This window comes from Dama dama, chromosome 5, assembly GCF_033118175.1.
Source record: "Dama dama isolate Ldn47 chromosome 5, ASM3311817v1, whole genome shotgun sequence".
Classification (NCBI taxonomy): Eukaryota; Metazoa; Chordata; class Mammalia; order Artiodactyla; family Cervidae; genus Dama; species Dama dama.
In genome coordinates, this window is record NC_083685.1 from 7,498,704 (window position 1) to 7,518,319 (window position 19,616).

Consider the following 19,616-nt stretch of genomic DNA (forward strand, 5'->3'; position numbering starts at 1 on the left):
ATGAGGGAGCCTCTACTGTCGGAAGGGCCCAGGGGCTTTCTGATTGGCTCCTGGTGACGTCATTCGAGAGGTGCTATTGGCTGCCTCTGAATGGCAACATTGTGATGATGGTAATGGTCGGACAGTTTCAAAGCGCCCTGCTCTGAGCTGGGCTCCATGGAGTCCTCATAGCAATTCAGCAGGAAACACATCATAGCCATTTTGCAGAAGAGAAGACTGAAGTTCAGAGGTCCCCGAAGCGGGTCTGAGCCAGCCTCTCTGCTGACTAAGGAGGTCTGCCAGCCACCTGCTCAGGGGCTGCAGCAAGCAGGGGAAGACAGCGGAGGCCAGACAGTGACGGGCGTCTTCAAGGAGTCCTTCTGGGCCACTGGATGCCAGGAAATGCCTCCAATAGACCCTAACTCTTGGAACACACTGTCTGACCAACTGTCTGAGGCCAGATGAACTCACTCACAGCTTTCACCCCTCTAGGAGCGGGCCAGGGGTCCAGCCTCCCACTGCTCCAGCACAGGCCTTACCCCTAGGGCAGCTCCATCGGCCCTCGGAACTGAGCTTTGTGACCCGTGAGTAACCGTGGCAATCAGGCCACTCTGAACTGAGAGGCCAAGGTGGGCCAGGGAACCTCAACAGCATGGAGACATCCCTCCACCCAGAGCCCAGACAACTACGGAGGCGCTGCATCGACACTTTGATTAAACATAAAGAGGTGTGAGGAAGTATGGCTAACTTCTCCATCTCTCCCTCACTACAGGCATGCTATCTGAATTTCCACCATGAGAGACTTCTACCTGCTCATGGGCTCCCGGCTAAAATGCAAATCCACCTAGAAAAGTAATGGCTGCTATTTGCAATTAGCATCAAAACATAAGCTAGCTTCTGCCAAGAGATGATCAGGGAGTAGAGGAGTCCTTCTACATCACAGGGCAGGCGAGCTTTAAGAAGAGATGCAAGTACGGTGAAATGGGAACTCTCTGGGGGCCAGTATCCGGAATGAAGGATTCTGTGCAAGGTGGGTGGTCACGGCAAACACCAGAGAGATGGACTTTTCTGGCTGCATAAACTCCAAGGGCAGAGCCCCCCTGCCACCCATCAGGAAGCTAAAGTCCTCCTTAAGGGCTCTCAGAACAGGAGGAGAACCCAAAGATAAGGGCCAGGACTGTCACAGCCGGCAGAAACCTGCGCCATGATGGAATTCCAACTCTCGATTTACAGACGGCATCTGTCGGAGCCAGTCTTTAGCACCAGGTGGTCTGCTTAAGTTCGAGGACACCGTCTGGCTCAGAGAGGTAGTGTTACCTGACAAGGTCACACAGGAAACGATCGAGGTGGGACTAAGCCATTTTCCCTGCTGCAAGGACAAGGTGTAGCCAGAGCATGCATGGGAAGGTGGAAGAGGAAACAAGAGTCAGCTATGAGCCAGAAAAGAACAAACTTCTCTCATCTGGGGAGGCATACTAATAACCCCCCAAAGAACTTTTTTTTTTTTTTTTTAAAATGAAGAAGCCAGTTCAGGAAAGCTCAAAGATAAATGAGAGAAACAATATTTAATGCAGATCAAATTCAAAACCGGTACCACTCCCATGGAAATGTAATTCGGCTGGCTACCTCTTGGAAAAAAGGCGTTCTTGGCAAAAACCCCGTCCTGGCACAGAGCAAGGTTTTTCTGTGTTTTCAACTGGGACCTTCTAAAAGAAGCTAAGTTTCATCTATTCGCCTCCTAGGAAGTCTCCAGTAGGGCTTGTCTGGCTCAGAACAGGGCCCCCCGCACAGCTTTACCCTCACCAGGTGAGCTGAAGAACTTCAGACACAGCCAAGGAGTCCAGGGATGAAGGCATCCCAGGATATGAGGTTCCACGTACGGAGGCTTGTGAGAGAGACCTGAGCGCCAATCTAGGCTCCACCCATGGGGAAAGCAAGCGCCAGAACCAGTGTGCGGATTCAAGACTGGCATCTTATTCATGCACAGAGCCCAGATCCTGCCAGAACTTCTCACATGAGCTGAGAGTCTAAACTTTAAATGGAAAGGGCAGTGACTCAAGTTTTTGGCCGCCTCCCCATTTTCACCAGTCGGGGTGGGAACCAGACCCTAGTCCTGCGTGGGATCTACCAACTGCATCATCTAGCTTCACCACAAGAGGGCGCTCCACCTGAGGAACGGAATCCGCCGAGAAGGGCTGAAGGACTTGTCCAAGGTCACACAACTGGAAAAGAGGCACAGCTGGGACTTGAACCAGCACTGGATCCCTACCCAGCAGGCTAGGCCGACTCCGCCTCCACAACAAACCCTTCACTTTCAGTGGGGATGCTGAGGCCCAGAGAGGCCAAGATAGCCCTCCAAGCTTAAGTGGGCAGCTGGCGATAGAGCTGAGACTGGATAACAGAGAAGAACGATTTCTTGCTGCATTCTTGGGAGAACCACATAGCAACGTGTAGGGAGGGATGGGAAGGGATGGGGAGGGTTAGGGCAGAACAGGGAGGCTGAGCTCCAGGGATGAAGAGCCCTGACTGGAGTGACGGGCTTTCAGAGAGAATCTGGAGACCCCAGTACCCAGGCAGCCCACCCGAACGTGCAGGTCACGACTCACTTCTTCTGCTTCCTCTCCAAGTCGTGGTTCCGACTCTGCTGGCTCTCCAGCAGGAAGCGCGTGTCCTCCAGGTCGCAGGTCAGAAGGTGGCACCTCCTCTTGAGCTGCTGGGCCGTCCTCTGGGCCTCCTCATAGGCCCTCTGCAGCTCCCTCAGCTGTGGGAGGAGCAGAAGGAATCAGCCCGCCCCATGGGCACTGAACGGGCCCCCTACTTCCCAGCTGAAGCAGCTGCCTCTCCCAGTGTGAGTCTAAGAGGAAGAGACCCGGTCCTGACCACTTGCCACCTGCACCAGTGTGGGGAGCTATTTCTCTGAGCTTCAGTTTGCTCAGGGGTAATATGGGGGGGTTGGCGTCTATAATTCTCTGAGGGATTTTAATTTTCCTCAATACTCTTCCAGCCAGCAGATTCTGAACATGCCCTGCCCAACTCGACAGCCCCTGGAGGACCATGTATAATTGATACCCCCCGTCAGCTGCCTCATCTGGGAGATGTGTGTGGACTGGCTGAGAAGCAGCCAGAACAGCTCAGAGGAATTCTGACCAGGAGACCCACGGGACGGGCTCTCCAGGACAGGGCAGTGAATGGCACTTTAGATGGACTGACTCACAAAGGAACGCACGCGGCTGCAAACAAACAGAAAAGCCACGGCTGTCGCATCTTCCTCCAGGAAACACCCTCCCAAATGTCCTAGTTTAGATCTGGGAGAGAGGGCGACTTGGCACACTCTCTTTGAAGAAATGGGCTCATTAAAGAATTGCTTTAAATAAGCAAAACACCGAGTTAATGAAGCCTGTAATTCTAAATTCAGTATTTGAAGGCAAATGGGATGTTTTCTTATATTCTGCTGCTCAGAAAAAGGTTGCAGTTTTATTACTTTTTAATGTAGCATGAATATCCCTCCTTCCATGGGGAGGCTGACCTGACTTGATGATTTGTTATGAAAGAACTGGGCTGTTCCTGGGCGGCTGTCCCTTGGCTGGTTATCTACAGCCTGGTTGTCTCCTGAGGATCACGATACAATGTCCACCTTGAAAGTGACCGCTAAAACCATTGCCAGGGGAGCCTCACTTCCGCTGTTTATAAAATCCCATGAGATCTCACCCTGACCCACTTCCGCAGGATGACTTCATGATACTTTTTGCTCACAGTGGGGAGATATATAAATAATAATGGGCCAGGAAATACGACCTCAACTTTTATGGTGCTTACCTCTACTGGGGGACACCAAGAAGTAAGCAGATAATAACAATACAGCATAATGAGGCTTATATCTGGGGAAATAAATCAGGGGCAACCCTCCCCAATCTGTGTCAGGGAAGACTTCCTGGGGGGGGAGAATATTTAAGCTGAGATTGTAATGTTTGTTGGAGATATTTAGGTAGGGAAGAGAGTATTCAAGGAAAAGGAGAGAACATATGCAAAGAGGTGAGAAAGAATAAGCCTTTCTTGAAGGAGGGGAAAAAAAACAGCACAATGGAACAGAATAGAGTCCAGAAACAGACCCACAGAAATACTGTTGGTCGATCTTTTACAAAGGGGCAAATGCTATATAGTGGAGACTTTTTGACAAATGTTGCTGAAACAACTGGTTATTTACAAGCAAAAAAAAAAAAAAAAAAATCTAGACACAGATTTTACACAAAAATTAACTCAAAATGGATCACAGATGTAAATATAAAATGCAAAACTATAAAGCTCCTAGAAGATAACATAGTAGAAAACCTTGATGACCTTGGATTTGGCAATGACTTTTTAGATATAGGACCAGAGGCATGGCCCATGAAAGAGAGAATTTATAAGCTGGATTTTATTAAAACTAAACATTTCTACTCTGCAAAAGACACAGTCAAGAGAATGAAAAACAACAGGAAGAAAACATTTGCAAAAGATATACTTGATAAAGAAATTATCCAAAATATACAAGAAAATCAGAAAACAAACAATTAGAAAACAAGCTAGACCTTGACAGACGCTGTGACAAAGAGGAGACCTACTGCCCACATCCCACAGCAACCTGCGTGTGTGACGTCAGTGGAGGTGGAAACACGTGAAACAGGTGTTGCCTTCTCTCCCTTTTGGGTTCAGTCAACACCTAGAAGAGGGAGGAGAGACCCTGCCCTATTTCTGTGACCTTGATGACCCAGACTATCTTCCCCCCTTACCTTCTGCTCCAGCTCATTCCTAGATGCCAGCTCTGACTCCAGTCTCTCCTCCGACTGCTGGAGACGCTTCCTGAGGAACTCATTCTCCATCTGAGCACAGTCGAAGCGCATCTGCCACTCATCTGCTGTTTAAGAGAGTCAGAGAGACCTGTTAGGAAAGTCGGTGAACAGGGCGGTTCCCTCCCATCCTTGGCTCTTTGTGCACAATTTCACAGTGTTAACAGAAATCCTGATGTCCAACCCTAGGCGTAGGATCTGGAAATCCCACATTAAGTCCAAGCTAAAAAACACCACTTCCTCCAGGCACCCTTCCTTGACTACCCCCAGGTGTTGCACATTACTTACCACTCACTATTGTAAGCTTGGTCATTCACAGTCCTCAATTTCTCTATATGTGTGCCTATACCTTCCCCCTATGGGAATTCCATAATGTTTGAGGGTAGAGGAGCTGTTTTACACATTTGTGGGTTCTCCACACCCTCAGAAGAGTCCCCTACACATGGACGTTTCCCCTGTGTGGTAAAACAAGTTTACCAGCTGGCCATCCTACTGGCCATATGCATTGGGTGACAGAGTACATCATCAGGGATGGTTGAATTAATTAACAAATAAGTCAGTGAACAATAATTAAAGTGCCTACTATGTGAAGAGCAACAGAGACACTGGTCACAACATGTCTCTATGTAATAACTGAACAATCCCTTGATTTGGTAAAATTCTCCAAAAAAAAAAAAAGGCATTTGCTGGTGGAGATGAAAACTTGCTGAATAGAACAGGCACACTAGGTAGCTTATTTTCTGACTGAATAAAAGAGTAACGTTTAAGGTAATAGAGACATGGAAAACATTGTGCAAATGGACAGTTTAAGATACAGACCATCCATCCATCATCCATCCAAACATCACCCATCCATCCATCCATCCATCCATCCATCCTCCCAACATCCATCCTTCCATCATCCATCTATCCATCATCCACCCACCATCCATCCATCATCCATCCACCCACCTATCATCCATCCATCATCCTTTCATCCACCCAACATCCCTCTATCCATCATCCACCCATCATCCATTCATCCATCCACCTATCCATCATCTATCCATCCATCCATCATCCATCCATCCATCCATCATCCATTGTTCCATCTACCTTCCATCCAACCAAATACTCACACTACTCCATAGCAGGCACAAGAGATCATGAATAAGAAACCATTCTATCTTCCAGAAGAATCCACTTGTGGAGAAAAACATGTAAAGTCAGCTTGAACGAAGCACGACCAGGACTCTCATAAAGGAACTTAAGGAGGTTCAGAAGAGGATTCAAACTCATGAGGGAAGCACATTCTGTTTTGTTCACGACTGTATCCACATCCACAGGACTTACTATAATGCCTCGCATATCACAAATGCTCCATAACTTTCACTGCAGAGGTGGCTGGGTGAGTGAATGGATGCATGGACAGATGGACAACAGGACTGAGGTCTTGTCGGGGGTGATTCTCACGTTACTAACCCAAACAGAAGGATGATATAATTGTAAAAAGTTAAAGCTTCTTCAAATTTCCATCAGGGTAAATAACATCATGGTAGGAAAGGAATCCTATCTCTCCACCAGGTAAAAACAATCTCAAGTGGCAAAAGGCACAGCTTCAAAAAGGAAAGGGCAGCAGAAAGGATTTCTGGGGTGGCCCGTGTGCTCTGCGCTCCAGAGAGGGGTGTGAGTGGGCGCCACAGACAGTTGAGGACCTGCTCCACTCCTCCAGGCCGAGTTCCGCCTCCAGCCTCCTTCCCCGTGGGTGCCATTCTTCACATACACATCAGTGAGCCCTCCATTTTTCAGTACCATTTTCCTGGGCTTCCCTGACCTCCCACTGACATTGCAAGTTTCTGGACAGCAAGGCCCAACTAAAATTCTTCTATAACCCTCGCCCCAGAGTCCAGCTCAGTGCTGAATACATTCCATGAAAGGTTCTCTTTAAAGATTCCACCATGCATGGTGAGAAAACATATATATTTTCAATAATTTCTACTCCAACTTGATCCATAGGGGAGGTTACGGCGGCACCGCAGTGGTGTGATTAAAGTGTTTTATTGCTTCTTTCAACTTTCCTATGTCTTAGACATTTTCCATAATGAGTATGTACTACTTTGATAATCAAAAACAAAATATTTGTGGATTGGCTTCCTGGAATAAGTGTCCTGAGCTGAAAGCCTGCACAGCACTGTGACTAATGTGCCCCTGAGCTCAGCGCATTTCCCCCTCGGCTGACTCCCGTATCTCTGCACAGGAAGACAAATGGCTGGGGAGCATCGTTCAGACATAAATCACCATCAGGATGGAACCGGGGCTGACGTTCTTCTGGGGAACCTGTGCCGGTTCTGGGAAAACAGGTTCCCTTCTCTCTGAGTGGGCCCCACCTTGTTGGGGCTCGGGTACCCGAGAGTCTCGGCCTCCTCAGGATGAACCTCCCTGCCAAACGCCTGCCCTGCGGGTAGCCGGGATGAGAGGATGGCAGGAATGGAGTAGGAAGCCAACGTGCCTTCCCCTCCTCCACCACCTCCTGACCTTGGCCCCTCTGAGTGTCCCTGACGTTTCTAGGGCATCGATTCTCTGGGGGCACTAGAGGAATGATGTCTATGTTTTATAAAGGCTGACAGACATGCCGGGAACCCTCCTCAGCTGACTAGTTCCGACTGGGGAGAGGAGATGATAAGGATGCCTCCTGCCCATCCAGCCATGAGATGTGTCTCCAGGCGACCAAGACCGCCACCACCAGGAATCCCTGGCTCACTGAGCACATCTCTCACCGGGCAATTCACTCTAACTGCTAACCAAGTGCCTGACATCACTTTCAAATAGGGCCAGGAGGAGCCCCTGGTCCACAGGTGATGAGCAGGAATAAGGATACCACTATTAGTGCTACTAGAAACAATAATAAAGTGAGCAACAGCTATTCAGCATTCTGTACCATACATGTGGCTAAACACCTTCCATTCATCATCTCTGTCTACAGCCATTTGAAAGATGAGGAAACCAAGGCGCGATAATTTCTTTGACCAAAGTAACAGAGTCTAGATTCAAATTCAGAAATGTGATTTTATAGCTTTCACTTCTTAACCACTGAACTGAGTTCCTCAAAACTTATATTGTTGTTCAGTCACTCAGTTGTGTCTGACTCTCTGCTACCCCGTGGACTGCAACACCCCAGGCTTCCCTGTCCTTCACCATCTCCCAGAGTTCGCTCAAACTCATGTCCATTGAGTTGGTGATACCATCCAACCATCTCAACCTCTGTCACACCCTTCTCCTGCTTTCAATCTTTCCCAGCATCAGGATCTCTTCCAATAACTCTTGCTCACTGGAATTTAATAAAAATTTATATTATGAAAGTCAAAGTCACTCAGTCATGTCCAACTCTTTGCAACCGCATGGACTATACAGTCCATGGAATTCTCCAGGCCAGAATACTGGAGTGGGTAGCTTTCCCTTCTCCAGGGAACCTCTCTAAACCAAGGATTGAACCCAGGTCTCCTGCATTGCAGGCAGATTCTCTACCAACTGATCTCTCAGGAAAGCCCAAAAATTTATATTAAAATAACTCATAAAAAAGATTCTTAAATATAAGGGTGCCTTGCCCATTTACAGGGGATGACAGAGGATGAGATGGTTGGACAGCATCACCAACTTGATGGACATGAGTCTGAGCAAGCTGCAGGAGATGGAGAAGGACAGGGAAGCTTGACGTGCTGCAGTCTATGGAGTCTCAAAGAGTCGGACACGATTGAGAGACTGAACTGAACTGCCCATCTATAGAACCACTATTTTTTAAATCATTCTTTGCATTATTAATAAACAGCACCTGTCACATTGGTAATTTATTACCTTAGATATTGTTGGGCTCTCTGTTTAATGCCTGCCTCTTCCACTGGACTGTACACCCTGAGAAGGCAAGATCTGTGCCTGTTTTCTCTGACAACATCTCAGCCCCTAATGCGACATCTAGAGCATTCTAAGTGCTCCATATGTGTGAATGAATGAATGAATGGATGAAAAAAAGGAGATGAGCTTTTTCCACCAGTGTCTGACTCCATGGTTCCCAAGGACTCACCTCCTCCAGTGTGACTCCTCTCTAAATCACTCAACTGAATTTTCTGCTGGGCTTCCTCCAACCGCTTCTCCACTTCTCCCAGATTCTTCTGGACTTGCTCATACTTGCTCTGGAAGAGAAGCCTCTAGGTTTCAAACCGGACCTAAGACAGTGGCCATCTCACCCAAGGTGCTTTCAAACCAGGACTGGCCCCTATCCCCACCCCCACCCCCACAATCCTCACCCAGGACACCTCCAAGGCCAAGACTTAGGAAGACTCGGATGTCCTCCAGGATTCCCAGCATGGGAGTCAGTGAGCCCGTGCATCCCATATGTGAGCAGAGAAGGGCAGGCCCGAGCCTCCCGGCCACTCTTCTCGGGCACTCGCAGCCCCGGCGCTCCCCACCACTCGCCTTTAGCTCCTGGACCTCCCGGGAGGCCCGCAGACGCTCTGCCCGCTCACTCTCCAGCACCTGGCAGGCCACGTCCCCTTTGAAGCATTCATCGGCCAGCTCTGTGGTCAGCTCAGCGATCTGGAGGGGGAGGGTTAAGGCAGAGTTACTCGTCAGGGCTGCCAACCCTTCTCCCCCTGCCCATGCTCCATGGGACCATCCTCACACTGATACCAGGTCTTATCGCAAGGCAAGCCTGCAGCGTAATAAGGTGGTTAACAGCATGGGTGTCGGGATGTTACTGGTCCTGGTGGGCTAGAGTTCCTGGCCCAGCACTCACTCTCTGTGTGGCTCTGAGCCACACAGGATGCCTCTTTGATGGCCAGTTTTCTCCACTTCAGTAAAAGGAAGGGGACAGCGGAGAGAATTGTTTTGAGAATTAAGTGTGATAATCCACATAGAGCTTAGCACAGTGCCAGGCACATAGTAAATGCTCAATTAAAAAACAATTATTCTAGTGGAAACTCTCCTTAGCTATCTTTTAGGAAGTCATTTCACTTGACCAAACAACAAGCTTCCTTAGTAAGACACGCACTCACAGATGCCCACTCTCCATGGATGCTCTCGGCCAGGAAACCTCTCAATGGTTCCCCGGGGCCCACCTGCCTCTACCAGGTTTCAGCCAGGTGGTCACGCTGTGTGTGCTCCCAACCTGTTTATGCCTCACACACTTTTATGCAATTACCTATTCTATTAGCTACTACATAAACCTGTAAGATGTGACCGGGCCAAGAGTTCCCAGGAAAACTAGGCTGAATGCTTTGGAGGCAATGAATACAAGTGGGTTGCTTCTTAAAATTGTGTCATGTAGGTGTAAGTGCAAAACCTATAAAGGAAAAACTCCAAGTACAAAGTGTAGGCTTCTGCATTCGAATTCCTTTGCCATTTGCTCTGCTTTAAAGAAATCGGAACTGGAAATCATGTAGTTGTGTGTGAGGGGTGTGGTTTAAAGAAGAAGTAGATCTTGAGTTTTTGGTCCCACCTCAGTGAGTTGAGGCAGACATGTTTTAGGTTAAAAATAAAAATGTTTATTTTTTAAATGAATTCCACTTGCCCTGGCTTTTTGCCCCCCAAATAAATGGGAAACACCAAGTGAGTCCGTGCTTTTGTGGTCTTATTGTTTCAAATACAGTCTTCTGGGTTCAAGGATATGCCAAGTAGAGTGAGAAAAAAAAAAAAAACTAACAAGTGGACAGTTCATGACCAAGAAGGGCAGAAATGACGCTGCACAGCAGAGTCCTCATGAAACTGGGGCTGTGCTTGTGTGAGGCAGCGGTTAAAGTCCAGAGAGAGGGAAGAAAAGAAAAAAACACAGAGGCAAGGCACAGGGTCAAGTTCAGACACAACAACTCACGCACTGTGTGACCTTGGACGAGCTTCTTCCTCTCTGGGGCTGTGGTCACCTAAGCTACAAAATGCTCTGAATTAGGTGATGTCTACTGTCCTCCTGGCCATCCCAGGAATCTGAATTTCAATTCTTCAGCACAGTAAAATTCATGTGTTACCACCATAGGAGAGGCTAGGATCATCTCCTAATTTTAGCCTCATTTGGCTCTAGGTGGGTCAGATTTAAAGTAAAGCGGATGTCGCTCAATGGTGTTCAACTCTTTGCGACTCCATGGACTGTAGTCTGCCAGACTCCTCTGTCCACGGGACTTTCAGTTCAGTTCACTCACTCAATCATGTCTGTCTCTTTGCGACTCCACAGACTTCAGCATGCCAGGCTTCCCCTGTCCATCACCATCTCCTGGAGCTTGCTCAAACTCATGTCCATCGAGTCAGTGATGCCATCCAACCACCTCATCCTCTGTTGTCCCCTTCTCCTCCTGCCTTTAATCTTTCCCAGCATCAGGTTCTTTTCCAGTGAGTCAGTTCTTCGCATCAGGTGACCAAAGTACTGGAGTTTCAGCTTCAGCATCATTCCTTCTAATGAATATTCAGGACTGATTTCCTTTAGAATTGCCTAGTTTGATCTCCTTGCAGTTCAAGGGACTCTCAAGAGTTTTTATAGGCAAGAATATTGGGACTTTACAGGCAAGAATACTGGAGTGGGTTGCCAGACCCATTCAGGATCTTCCTGACCCAGGGAACGAACCCAGGTCTCTTGCATTGCAGGTAGATTCTTTACTGTCTGAGCCACTGGGGTGCGTAAAGGCATTCAAGCTGGAAAAGTGATCACTTGCCGTGAGCACCGACTACAGGCCAGTGTACTCCAGAAGCACCCCGGATCACACCCCTAAATGCCCCCCATCCCTGCCATCAGCATGGATACCAAACACCAGGAGAGTATTCTCTCTGCCTTAACCATTTAGTATGAAATTCAATTTGTGCTAATCGGCCTGAGCAAAGAGAGCACAAAATTAACTTAATGCATTAATTTTGAATTCCGCAGACCCCAAGTCTGGAGCTCAAAGGACAATTCATCTTTCCAAATTGAGGAAACAACAGCTGCTTTTCTCAGAGACAGTAGCCTCTGACCGTTCCCATCCCCACAAAGCCCTCTTCCTTCACACGGGTCCAGAGGCTCTGTCGTTGAGGTGAGGGGTGGGCACCACACCCAGAGCTAGCAGGTGAGAGCAAAATGAAGACCAGTTTAATGAGAGCCAGGTTGCAAACCCAAAAGGGCCTTGTGCAGACCACACTAGGACCAATTAACCAGGAATTATTCTGGGATCCTCCCTGGACCCACTGCTTGGCTGAATCATCAGAAACCCTCTTTCTACTCAGGGACAATGACTCCAAGGGTCTGCCAGAGAGACGGAGACAGAAATGAATGAATCTGCTGTACATTTTGCAGTCAAACAGAAATAACATTCCACGTATCCTGCACAGACACCAGACTGTGAGGGAACCGTGGGTTACAGCGCTGTGAAGGACCTTAACTGGTGAGCGCACAGGGCGTCCTGGGCTGTCACGGTCACCGGCCCCGCGCGATACAAGCACCTACTGCCTGCCAGACCTGCCTTCGGAGACTCTGCTGCTGGGGAGGGGAGAAAACCACGTGTGGAGCACCCACATTCTTGGCCCAACCGTGTCCTTGGCTCTTAGACTTGAGGACCCCTGGACCCCAAACCACCTGTCCTGCAGAGAGCAAACAGCACCCTTTCCCCTCTCTCCCTGTGCTTTTCTCAACCAAAATGATCTGTTTATTTAAGCCACCGCCTTGAGAAACAGCTCACACTCGTCCACCGCTGTGAACACACACGTGACCCCTGGGCATAGAAGCCTCATGAGGAGGGTGTTTCTGTCGCTTGCTTACACAGAACAAGATACGGTGGCTGTGAGAGGTGGAACGAGTTGCTCAGATCAGAGCTGATTGGTCTCAGAGGGAGTCCCACCCAGGCAGCCCAACTCGGGGTCCTGGCTGGACCTCTGTCCAGATGCTGTTTCCTGCCCAGCATCCCCCATCCAGCTCGATCCCCTGCCCCCAGGCCCCCGGGGGTGGGCGTCCTGGAGCAGACCAGGACACGTGGCTCAGGGAAGCGATGGGGAATGGCTAGTGAGTGCAGGTCAGCGGCGAGGCAAGACTGAGGCTGCAGCCAGAGGGAGCCTGATGGACCCCTATGTGAAAGAAAGCCCCCATCCCCATCAACCTGAGTGACTGAAACAGAAAATGAAAAACATCAGCAGAGAAAAAAGGGAGAGAGGAGACAAGGGCCCCTTTTCTCCTCTGGGGGAGTAGGGGCACAGACAGCAGACTTTCCTGCCGTGCCTTCCTCTGCGGGTCCTGGGCTCACCCCGCCGTGGTCATCCTTGAACACGCCTGCCCAGCGTCCATAGAGCCTCTACAGTCCTTGTCCGCCAGGAGGACACCCTTCCCCGTGGCCCCCCAGTGAAGGCTCAAGAGACCCTAACATCCCGAGTCAGGGAGGAAAGCAGGCTGTTTTATTCCCCTGGGGACGAGGGGGCTCCAGCATCCCGCCCCCACAGAAGCCTGGCGCTGCACTAGAGCACAGAACCGGGTGCCAGGAGACCCGAGGCGAGGTCACGGCTCGGGGGCCGTCTGCCCACGTGGCCCCAGGGAGCCACGCCCCTCGCCCACCCTGCTGGTGGACAGTCACGGCCATCGGGAGCCACCTCGCTCAGGGCTCCGCTAACGCATGTCTGCTCTAGATCTCCAGTCCCTGCTGCGCCCCGCTGGTTCCCTCAGCGATTCTTCACCCAGAAGTGAAACTTCCTGGGCTAATGAGGCCCGACAGCGGTACACATGGGCCTCCGTCTTCTGCCATAAACGAGGTCCTGCACATATTCCGGAGAGAAGACACCACCCCGCTCTCAGGCACCGCCTTGTACTCCTGCAGCCTCCCTGGTGCTCCCAGCCAGTAGGGCTGCTTCCCTGTGGAAATACAAACCCCACTGGGCATGCAGGCCGATCCTGCACGCTTGAAGAATATATTTATAGCCGGCGTCTCAGAGGCTCCTCATCTCCTCTTCGGCTCCTTTGCAAATGAAGCACTTAAATCATTTTGCAGTAATGTTGTCTTTTTAATAAGGCTCGTCAAACAGCATTCTCGCTGAGGAGGCACACCATGTTCCAGCCACGTTGCTGTGGCTGTTTCCCCGCCGAGACGAGGGGCGGGGTGCAGACGCGGAGAAGGGTGCTGGGGGGCTGCATGATGCACAGCCCTGAAGGAGTGTCTGCTCCCCGACTGTCAACAGAAAGGAGAACCGAGGAGAAGCAGACAGTTCGTGCCTATTCTGTAACTTGACGTTTCTCAAAGTGTGGTCCCTGAACAAGCAGCTTCAGCATCACTTGAGAGCTTACTAGAACTACAAAAGCTCCAGGGCCATCCCAAGCCACCGACTCAGAATCTCGAAGGCTGGGATCCAACGATTCACACCCTATCCCATCCTCCTGGGGATTCTAACACACGTTCAAGGAGGAGAACCCCACAACCCTAACATAGCATGAACCTCTGCCCCAGGGTCACCTCGAGGCTTGCTGGAGAAGTGCGGAGGGACCCCGACCCCCAAGATTCCCTCCCAGGCCCAACCTTGAGAGATGGAGCCAGGAAAGCTACAGGGGGAAGAGCTCCTCTGGGTGATTCTGAGGGCTTCCCACGTGGCGCTAGTGGTAAAGAACCTGCCTGCCAATGCAGGAGACATAAGAGAGGCGGGTTCGATCCCTGGGTTGAGAAGATCCCCTGGAGGAGGAAATGGCAACCCACTCCCGTATTCTTGCCTGGGAAATCCCATGGACAGAGGAGCCTGGTGGGCTGCAGCCCATAGGGTCACAAAGAACTGGACACGACCGAGTAACGTAGCACTCATGGGTGATTCTGATGCTCTTTCAAGTGCAAAAGCAAGCAATATAAATCAACAGTAGCTTTGCAGGGTAAGAATTAGAGCCCTTTCTCCAAATAGAATCCTACTCGGGCCCCAACATGCTACATTTCACCAAATCTGAGCTGCCATTGATTGTAAGATGCACAGTTTAGAACATGAGAGAGGAATGCACGGCCAGTTCCTAGTGTGAGAGGCTGCTGACTGGGTTCTGCGAAGTACAAAGGAAGAAAATAATTCATCTGAGAATCGATAAAAACAGAATCAAAGCACAAACAGCACATCTACTGTAATAGATGCAGGTGTGGGAGTTCTGGAGCCCTGGACCACTTCCTTGCCCTCTGACGGGCCTGAAGAGATGCAGGGCTTCAGAAAACACTCCATAAATTACTCCATCAGCACAGACAAGCCACAGAGTGGAAGGGATCCACACTAGTTATATAGTTATCCACACTGAACACTGACCAGACATCCACGGCTTATGAAGAACTGCTACAGGTCAACAAGAAAAGCCATAAGAAAGACTGGAAAGGCCACTTTGTCAGAGAAGATAACCGAATAGCCAAAAACACGTGAAAAGACGCACATTAAAATCACATGGTAGTACAAATGCACACCAGCCACAGTCGCTAAATGAAAAAGGCAGACAATGCCTGGTGCTGGGAAGACGCGGAGCAGACAGAAGCTCACCCGCAGCTGTCGGGGAACAAATGGACGCCAACAAGGTAGTCAGCTAGCTGCAGCATCTAAGAAAACTGCACACAGAGATAACTTAAAACCCAGCGGCCCCATCCCTTGGTGTGTGCTAACAGCCATGCGCGATCTGTGTACCAAAAGACACACGTCAGGAGGTCCAGAGCAAGCTGGTTCTTTGCAGTTGAAAAACAGAAACAGTCAAATACTCGTTTAGAGGCAGGGGTAAGGACGAAGGTCTGCGCGTAACTGACCAGTCTACAGCAGAGGGGGTCCGTGAACCACAGTCACCCACATCACCAGCGATGTCAAATGAAAGAAACCAGGGACAAAGGAAGGCACAGATTCAATGAATTTCAGTAAAGTTCAGAAACAAGGTAAAAACTATTCTTCAGTGTCAGGAGTCCATTTGGTGGTTAATGGTGGGGGGCAGTGGCTGAAAGGGGCACAAGGTCGGGGAAACTGGGAGCAAACTGGGTCAACCAGCGCTCAGGGTTGACCCTGAGGCGTTGGGGAGGAAGAGAAAGAAAGAAAGCCTAACACTTAGTCATCTAAATGTGCTTCCAGGATGAAGCTCAGCTTTGCTTCCTGACTGAATTCTCTTTGTGGTATGAGCATCACGCCCTTGACTTGCAGTTTAATGTGACACTACCAAAAGCATTTCTACAGACCCCTCCGGTATTTACTGTGTGAATATAGGTGAGTGCCCTCAGGGCCCTTTTAATGAGGCTTCATGGGAGAAGTTCCTCTAATATCTCAATTATCTCCATATCCTGAAAAGTTACTCTTTGCTCAAGCAACAGGGGTCTGTGAGGGTGTGTGTGCCTATAACCCAGGCACAACCTGTTCATGGAATATCCTGTTTTTCTTTTTGCTTTGGTTGCTAGGAAGCACTGTGTCAAAACTTCAACCCATTTTTAACAGTTCCACACACCCTTTGGGTGTCTGTTCTGCACTGGGGGCGGGGCTGATGTGACGAGGCCTCCCAGGGCAGTCTAGCTGGGACACAGGAGGTGATCAGGAGGCACTGATCCCCTGGAGAAGGAAATGGCAACCCATGCCAATGTTCTTGCCTGGGAAATCCCATGGACAGAGGAGCCTGGCAGGCTACTGTCCATGGGGTTGCAAAGAATCGGACTTGACTTAGTGATGAAACAACCACCACCCACTCTTAGAGCATCAAGGAAGGCTTCTTGGAGGAAGCACCACTTGAACTAAGTATGACGGGACGACCAGACATTTACCAGGTGAGGAGGGTGGAGGGGGAGGTTCTAGGCAGAAGGAACAGCACAGGCAAAGGCATGATTTGAGAGTGAGTCTAAGGCCAGTGGTAAAGGTCTATATTCTCTTTCCTTGATTTTGTGTATTCTTTGATTCTTGGTTCCCTTGCTGATTTTCTTAGCTTTAAATTTTTATCTTATTTTTTCAAGACTTCATGCAGCTTTATGCAACCATGTGTGATACAAAGACAAAAGAGCCCAGGCAGAATACTCTGCGGGTGTTGACACAAGCATGTGTAGCTTGGGCCTCAGGAGCCTGGCTCCCTCCCCTACCCCCAGTGTCCCATGAACTGGAGCTCCAGATGCTAGAAATGCTCACCTCCTCCTCCTCTCCAAGTCTCCCCCAGCTGCCGACACATCACAAACCCCCAAGTCCGACCTGACAGCTCGTGATGGATTACTGCATAAAATGTCAGCTCAGCGGGAAGGAATTTCTGCCGGGAAGCCACCGATATTCCCCACCAGCCCACAGCTCTCCAACAGCTTCTGCTGCTCTACTCATGGCTACTTCTAGAAAGAGAGGTCAGGTGCTGGCTCTCTGGAGCCTCAGTGGAGAATGTGAGGCATTCAGGTGTCATTCCCTCTCCTCACAGTCTCGTCCACGAGAGGGGCAGTAACCCAGGCCAGACTCTCCCCCTGGTGTGCCGGAGACCCTCCTTTCCAGGAGCCCCTGCCCCTCGCCTGACCGTGAGGGTGGACCGCCAGGGAATTCCCCATCCTGATTTCTGAGGTTTTCAGGGCTCCCTTAAATCATGCCCCCTAGGCGAGTGCTTGGCTTACCCTAGTCCCAGCTGCCTGTCTCCAGGAAGCCCTGGTACGTCACAGGGTTCTGCTGAAGTTCAGGTGGAGCTCATTCATTCCCTTCTTCATTCCCTTGTTCATCAGATGTATCTGAGTACCTTCCATGTGATAAGACTTTTGACCAGACCCCTTGGATACAGCCTGGGACAAAGCAAAGTCCCTGTCCTTACAAAGTCTCCAGGCCAACAGAGGGGACAGACCCCAAGTAGGTAAACATGTAAGCTAGCTTTCAGATGGTGGAGTGCTGCAGGTATTAAACAGAGGGAGGTGACGGGGAGGGACGTCAAGCGGGGGGTGATATTACGTAAGTGGTCAGGGAAGACGTCTGTGGACTGAAAAGTCTGAAGCTAGATCTGAACCATGTGATGCACCCGTCTCTGTGCAGATCTGGAGGAAAGGCAGAGGCAGCCAGTGCAAAGGTCCTGAGGCAGCGCGAGAGACTATCTCAGTCCATAGCAAAACCAGAGCTTCCTGTGCTTGCACGGCTGGGGTGGTGTCATGCTGACAATAGTGCTTGGTTTGGTTGATGGCTAGCAGGGATTGTAATTAGGTTCACCAGCAAAAGACAACAGTACTCAATTCTTTTTCTTCAGCACTTTGTTTTTTAAGGGCAGTCCATATTGGTTCTTATATCTCTGGCTGAAAGGCCTTTTCTTCTATAAAGAGCCAGATAGTAACTATTTTTAATCTTTGCAGGTCACACAGTCTCTGTCACAAACTGCTCAACTCTGCCTTTGTAGCATGAAAGCAGCCAGAGCCTGTACAGAAATGAATGGGTGTGGCTCTGCCAATAAAACTTTATGAAGAACCGGTGGTGAAATGGGTTTGCCCTGTGGGCCATAGTTTGCCCGTCTCTTTATTCATTTTCACTGTATTTCACTAACAAGATGTGTTCATCCATTCTGTCAACAGACTCCCTTTCTGGTGCCTACGTTCTCCAACATGAGAAGCGCTGCTGCTGTGAGCGTCTCGTCGTTTCATTTCTGTGGGAGAGGTTCTCCAGTATGTGAACCTGGGAGCTGGACTGCTGGGCCACAGGGTACAGGCAGCTTCAACTCTCAGAGATGATGCTAGACCGATCAAGAGCCATGAGATCAATTTACACTCACACCAGCAGCCTGAGTTCCTGCTGCTGCAAGCTCCTGTCACCAGCGCTTGGCGACATCAGACTTTAGGACTTTGCCCACTTCAAGCATTAAGTGATACCTGTTGTGTTGTTAATGTACATTTCCTGATGGCTAGTTACTAGAGCATCTTTTCATGAGTTTATTGGCCATTTGCATTCCTGATCATTTAAACTCCTGAAATGAGTTCCCCTGCTGAGAACTGCCAATTTCTATTTTTTGTCCCCCCGCCCTTTTATTACTGGAATGTTTACCTTTTCCCAATTGATTTGAGGAAGTTCTTCACATATTCTGGTTACTCTCTGTCATTTCATGTGTTGCAAATTTCATCTTCAAGTACGTGGTGTGTCTTTATTTTATGCTCTGACAATCAGAAGTTGGTCACCTTATTGGGGTCACAGTGATCATTCTCCCCTGAGAGCTGTGCTTTTGTGACTTATTTAAGCAATTCTTCCCTTGGGAGCCACATGACATGGCTTTGAGACTCATCTCTACACTTGCTGGTTGTGGGGATGGGGGAAGGCACTTAATACCCCAGCGGCCCCATTTCCGCCTCTGTAAAAGCAGGGAGCGGAGTGGCATGAACCTCACAGGGTCACTCTGAGGAGTGTCGAAGGCACTGAGCACCATGCCGGGCTCACTGTCACCTTCCCCATCAACAGACCTCCCCACGCGCAGGAGGGAAGGGGGTACCTTGCTCTCCAGCAGGTCTGCGTTCTGCCGGAGTTCATTCCGAGACTTCTCTGACTTCTCTAGCTTCTGCCTCAGCGCTGTGAGCTCCGCCTACAAAAGCAAACATAGTAACAGAAGCCATTCTGGATGGAGGTGTAGGTTCCACATGTGTTAAGAGTGGCCAGAAAATCCAGTGGGTGATTCAGCCAGCCGATCTGTGATGACAGCCATTTCTGAATATGATCATCTCTGCTCAGGCAAGCCTGGTCCATACCAGCCTGGACTAGGGTCTGGATGCAAATCCTTGGAACAAGCCCACTGTTTATTGAGACGGGGCATACTCAAGTGAGACAGGGCACTCCTGAGTGACACGGGGCACCCAGCTCTTCATCTTCCCCAGTTGCCACTTCTGGCCAGGGGGTCGTCATGAGGTTTACAACACTACTGTCAGGAGCAATTGAAATGCTCAC

The 19,616-nt window shown here is 49.7% G+C and overlaps 1 protein-coding gene across 1 annotated transcript in view; it reads right to left on the minus strand.

The window, feature by feature from the left end:
- The window catches only part of MYO18B (myosin XVIIIB), a 222,590-nt gene that overhangs the window by 103,020 nt on the left and 99,954 nt on the right, over positions 1–19,616 (minus strand). Inside the window, exons 24-28 of the mRNA XM_061140689.1 lie at positions 19,168–19,257; positions 9,255–9,374; positions 8,863–8,971; positions 4,749–4,873; positions 2,586–2,740 (exon numbers count right to left, since the gene is read on the minus strand). Of these exons, the coding sequence (XP_060996672.1) occupies positions 2,586–2,740; positions 4,749–4,873; positions 8,863–8,971; positions 9,255–9,374; positions 19,168–19,257 (599 nt within the window). The remainder of the gene's footprint in view (positions 1–2,585; positions 2,741–4,748; positions 4,874–8,862; positions 8,972–9,254; positions 9,375–19,167; positions 19,258–19,616) is intronic.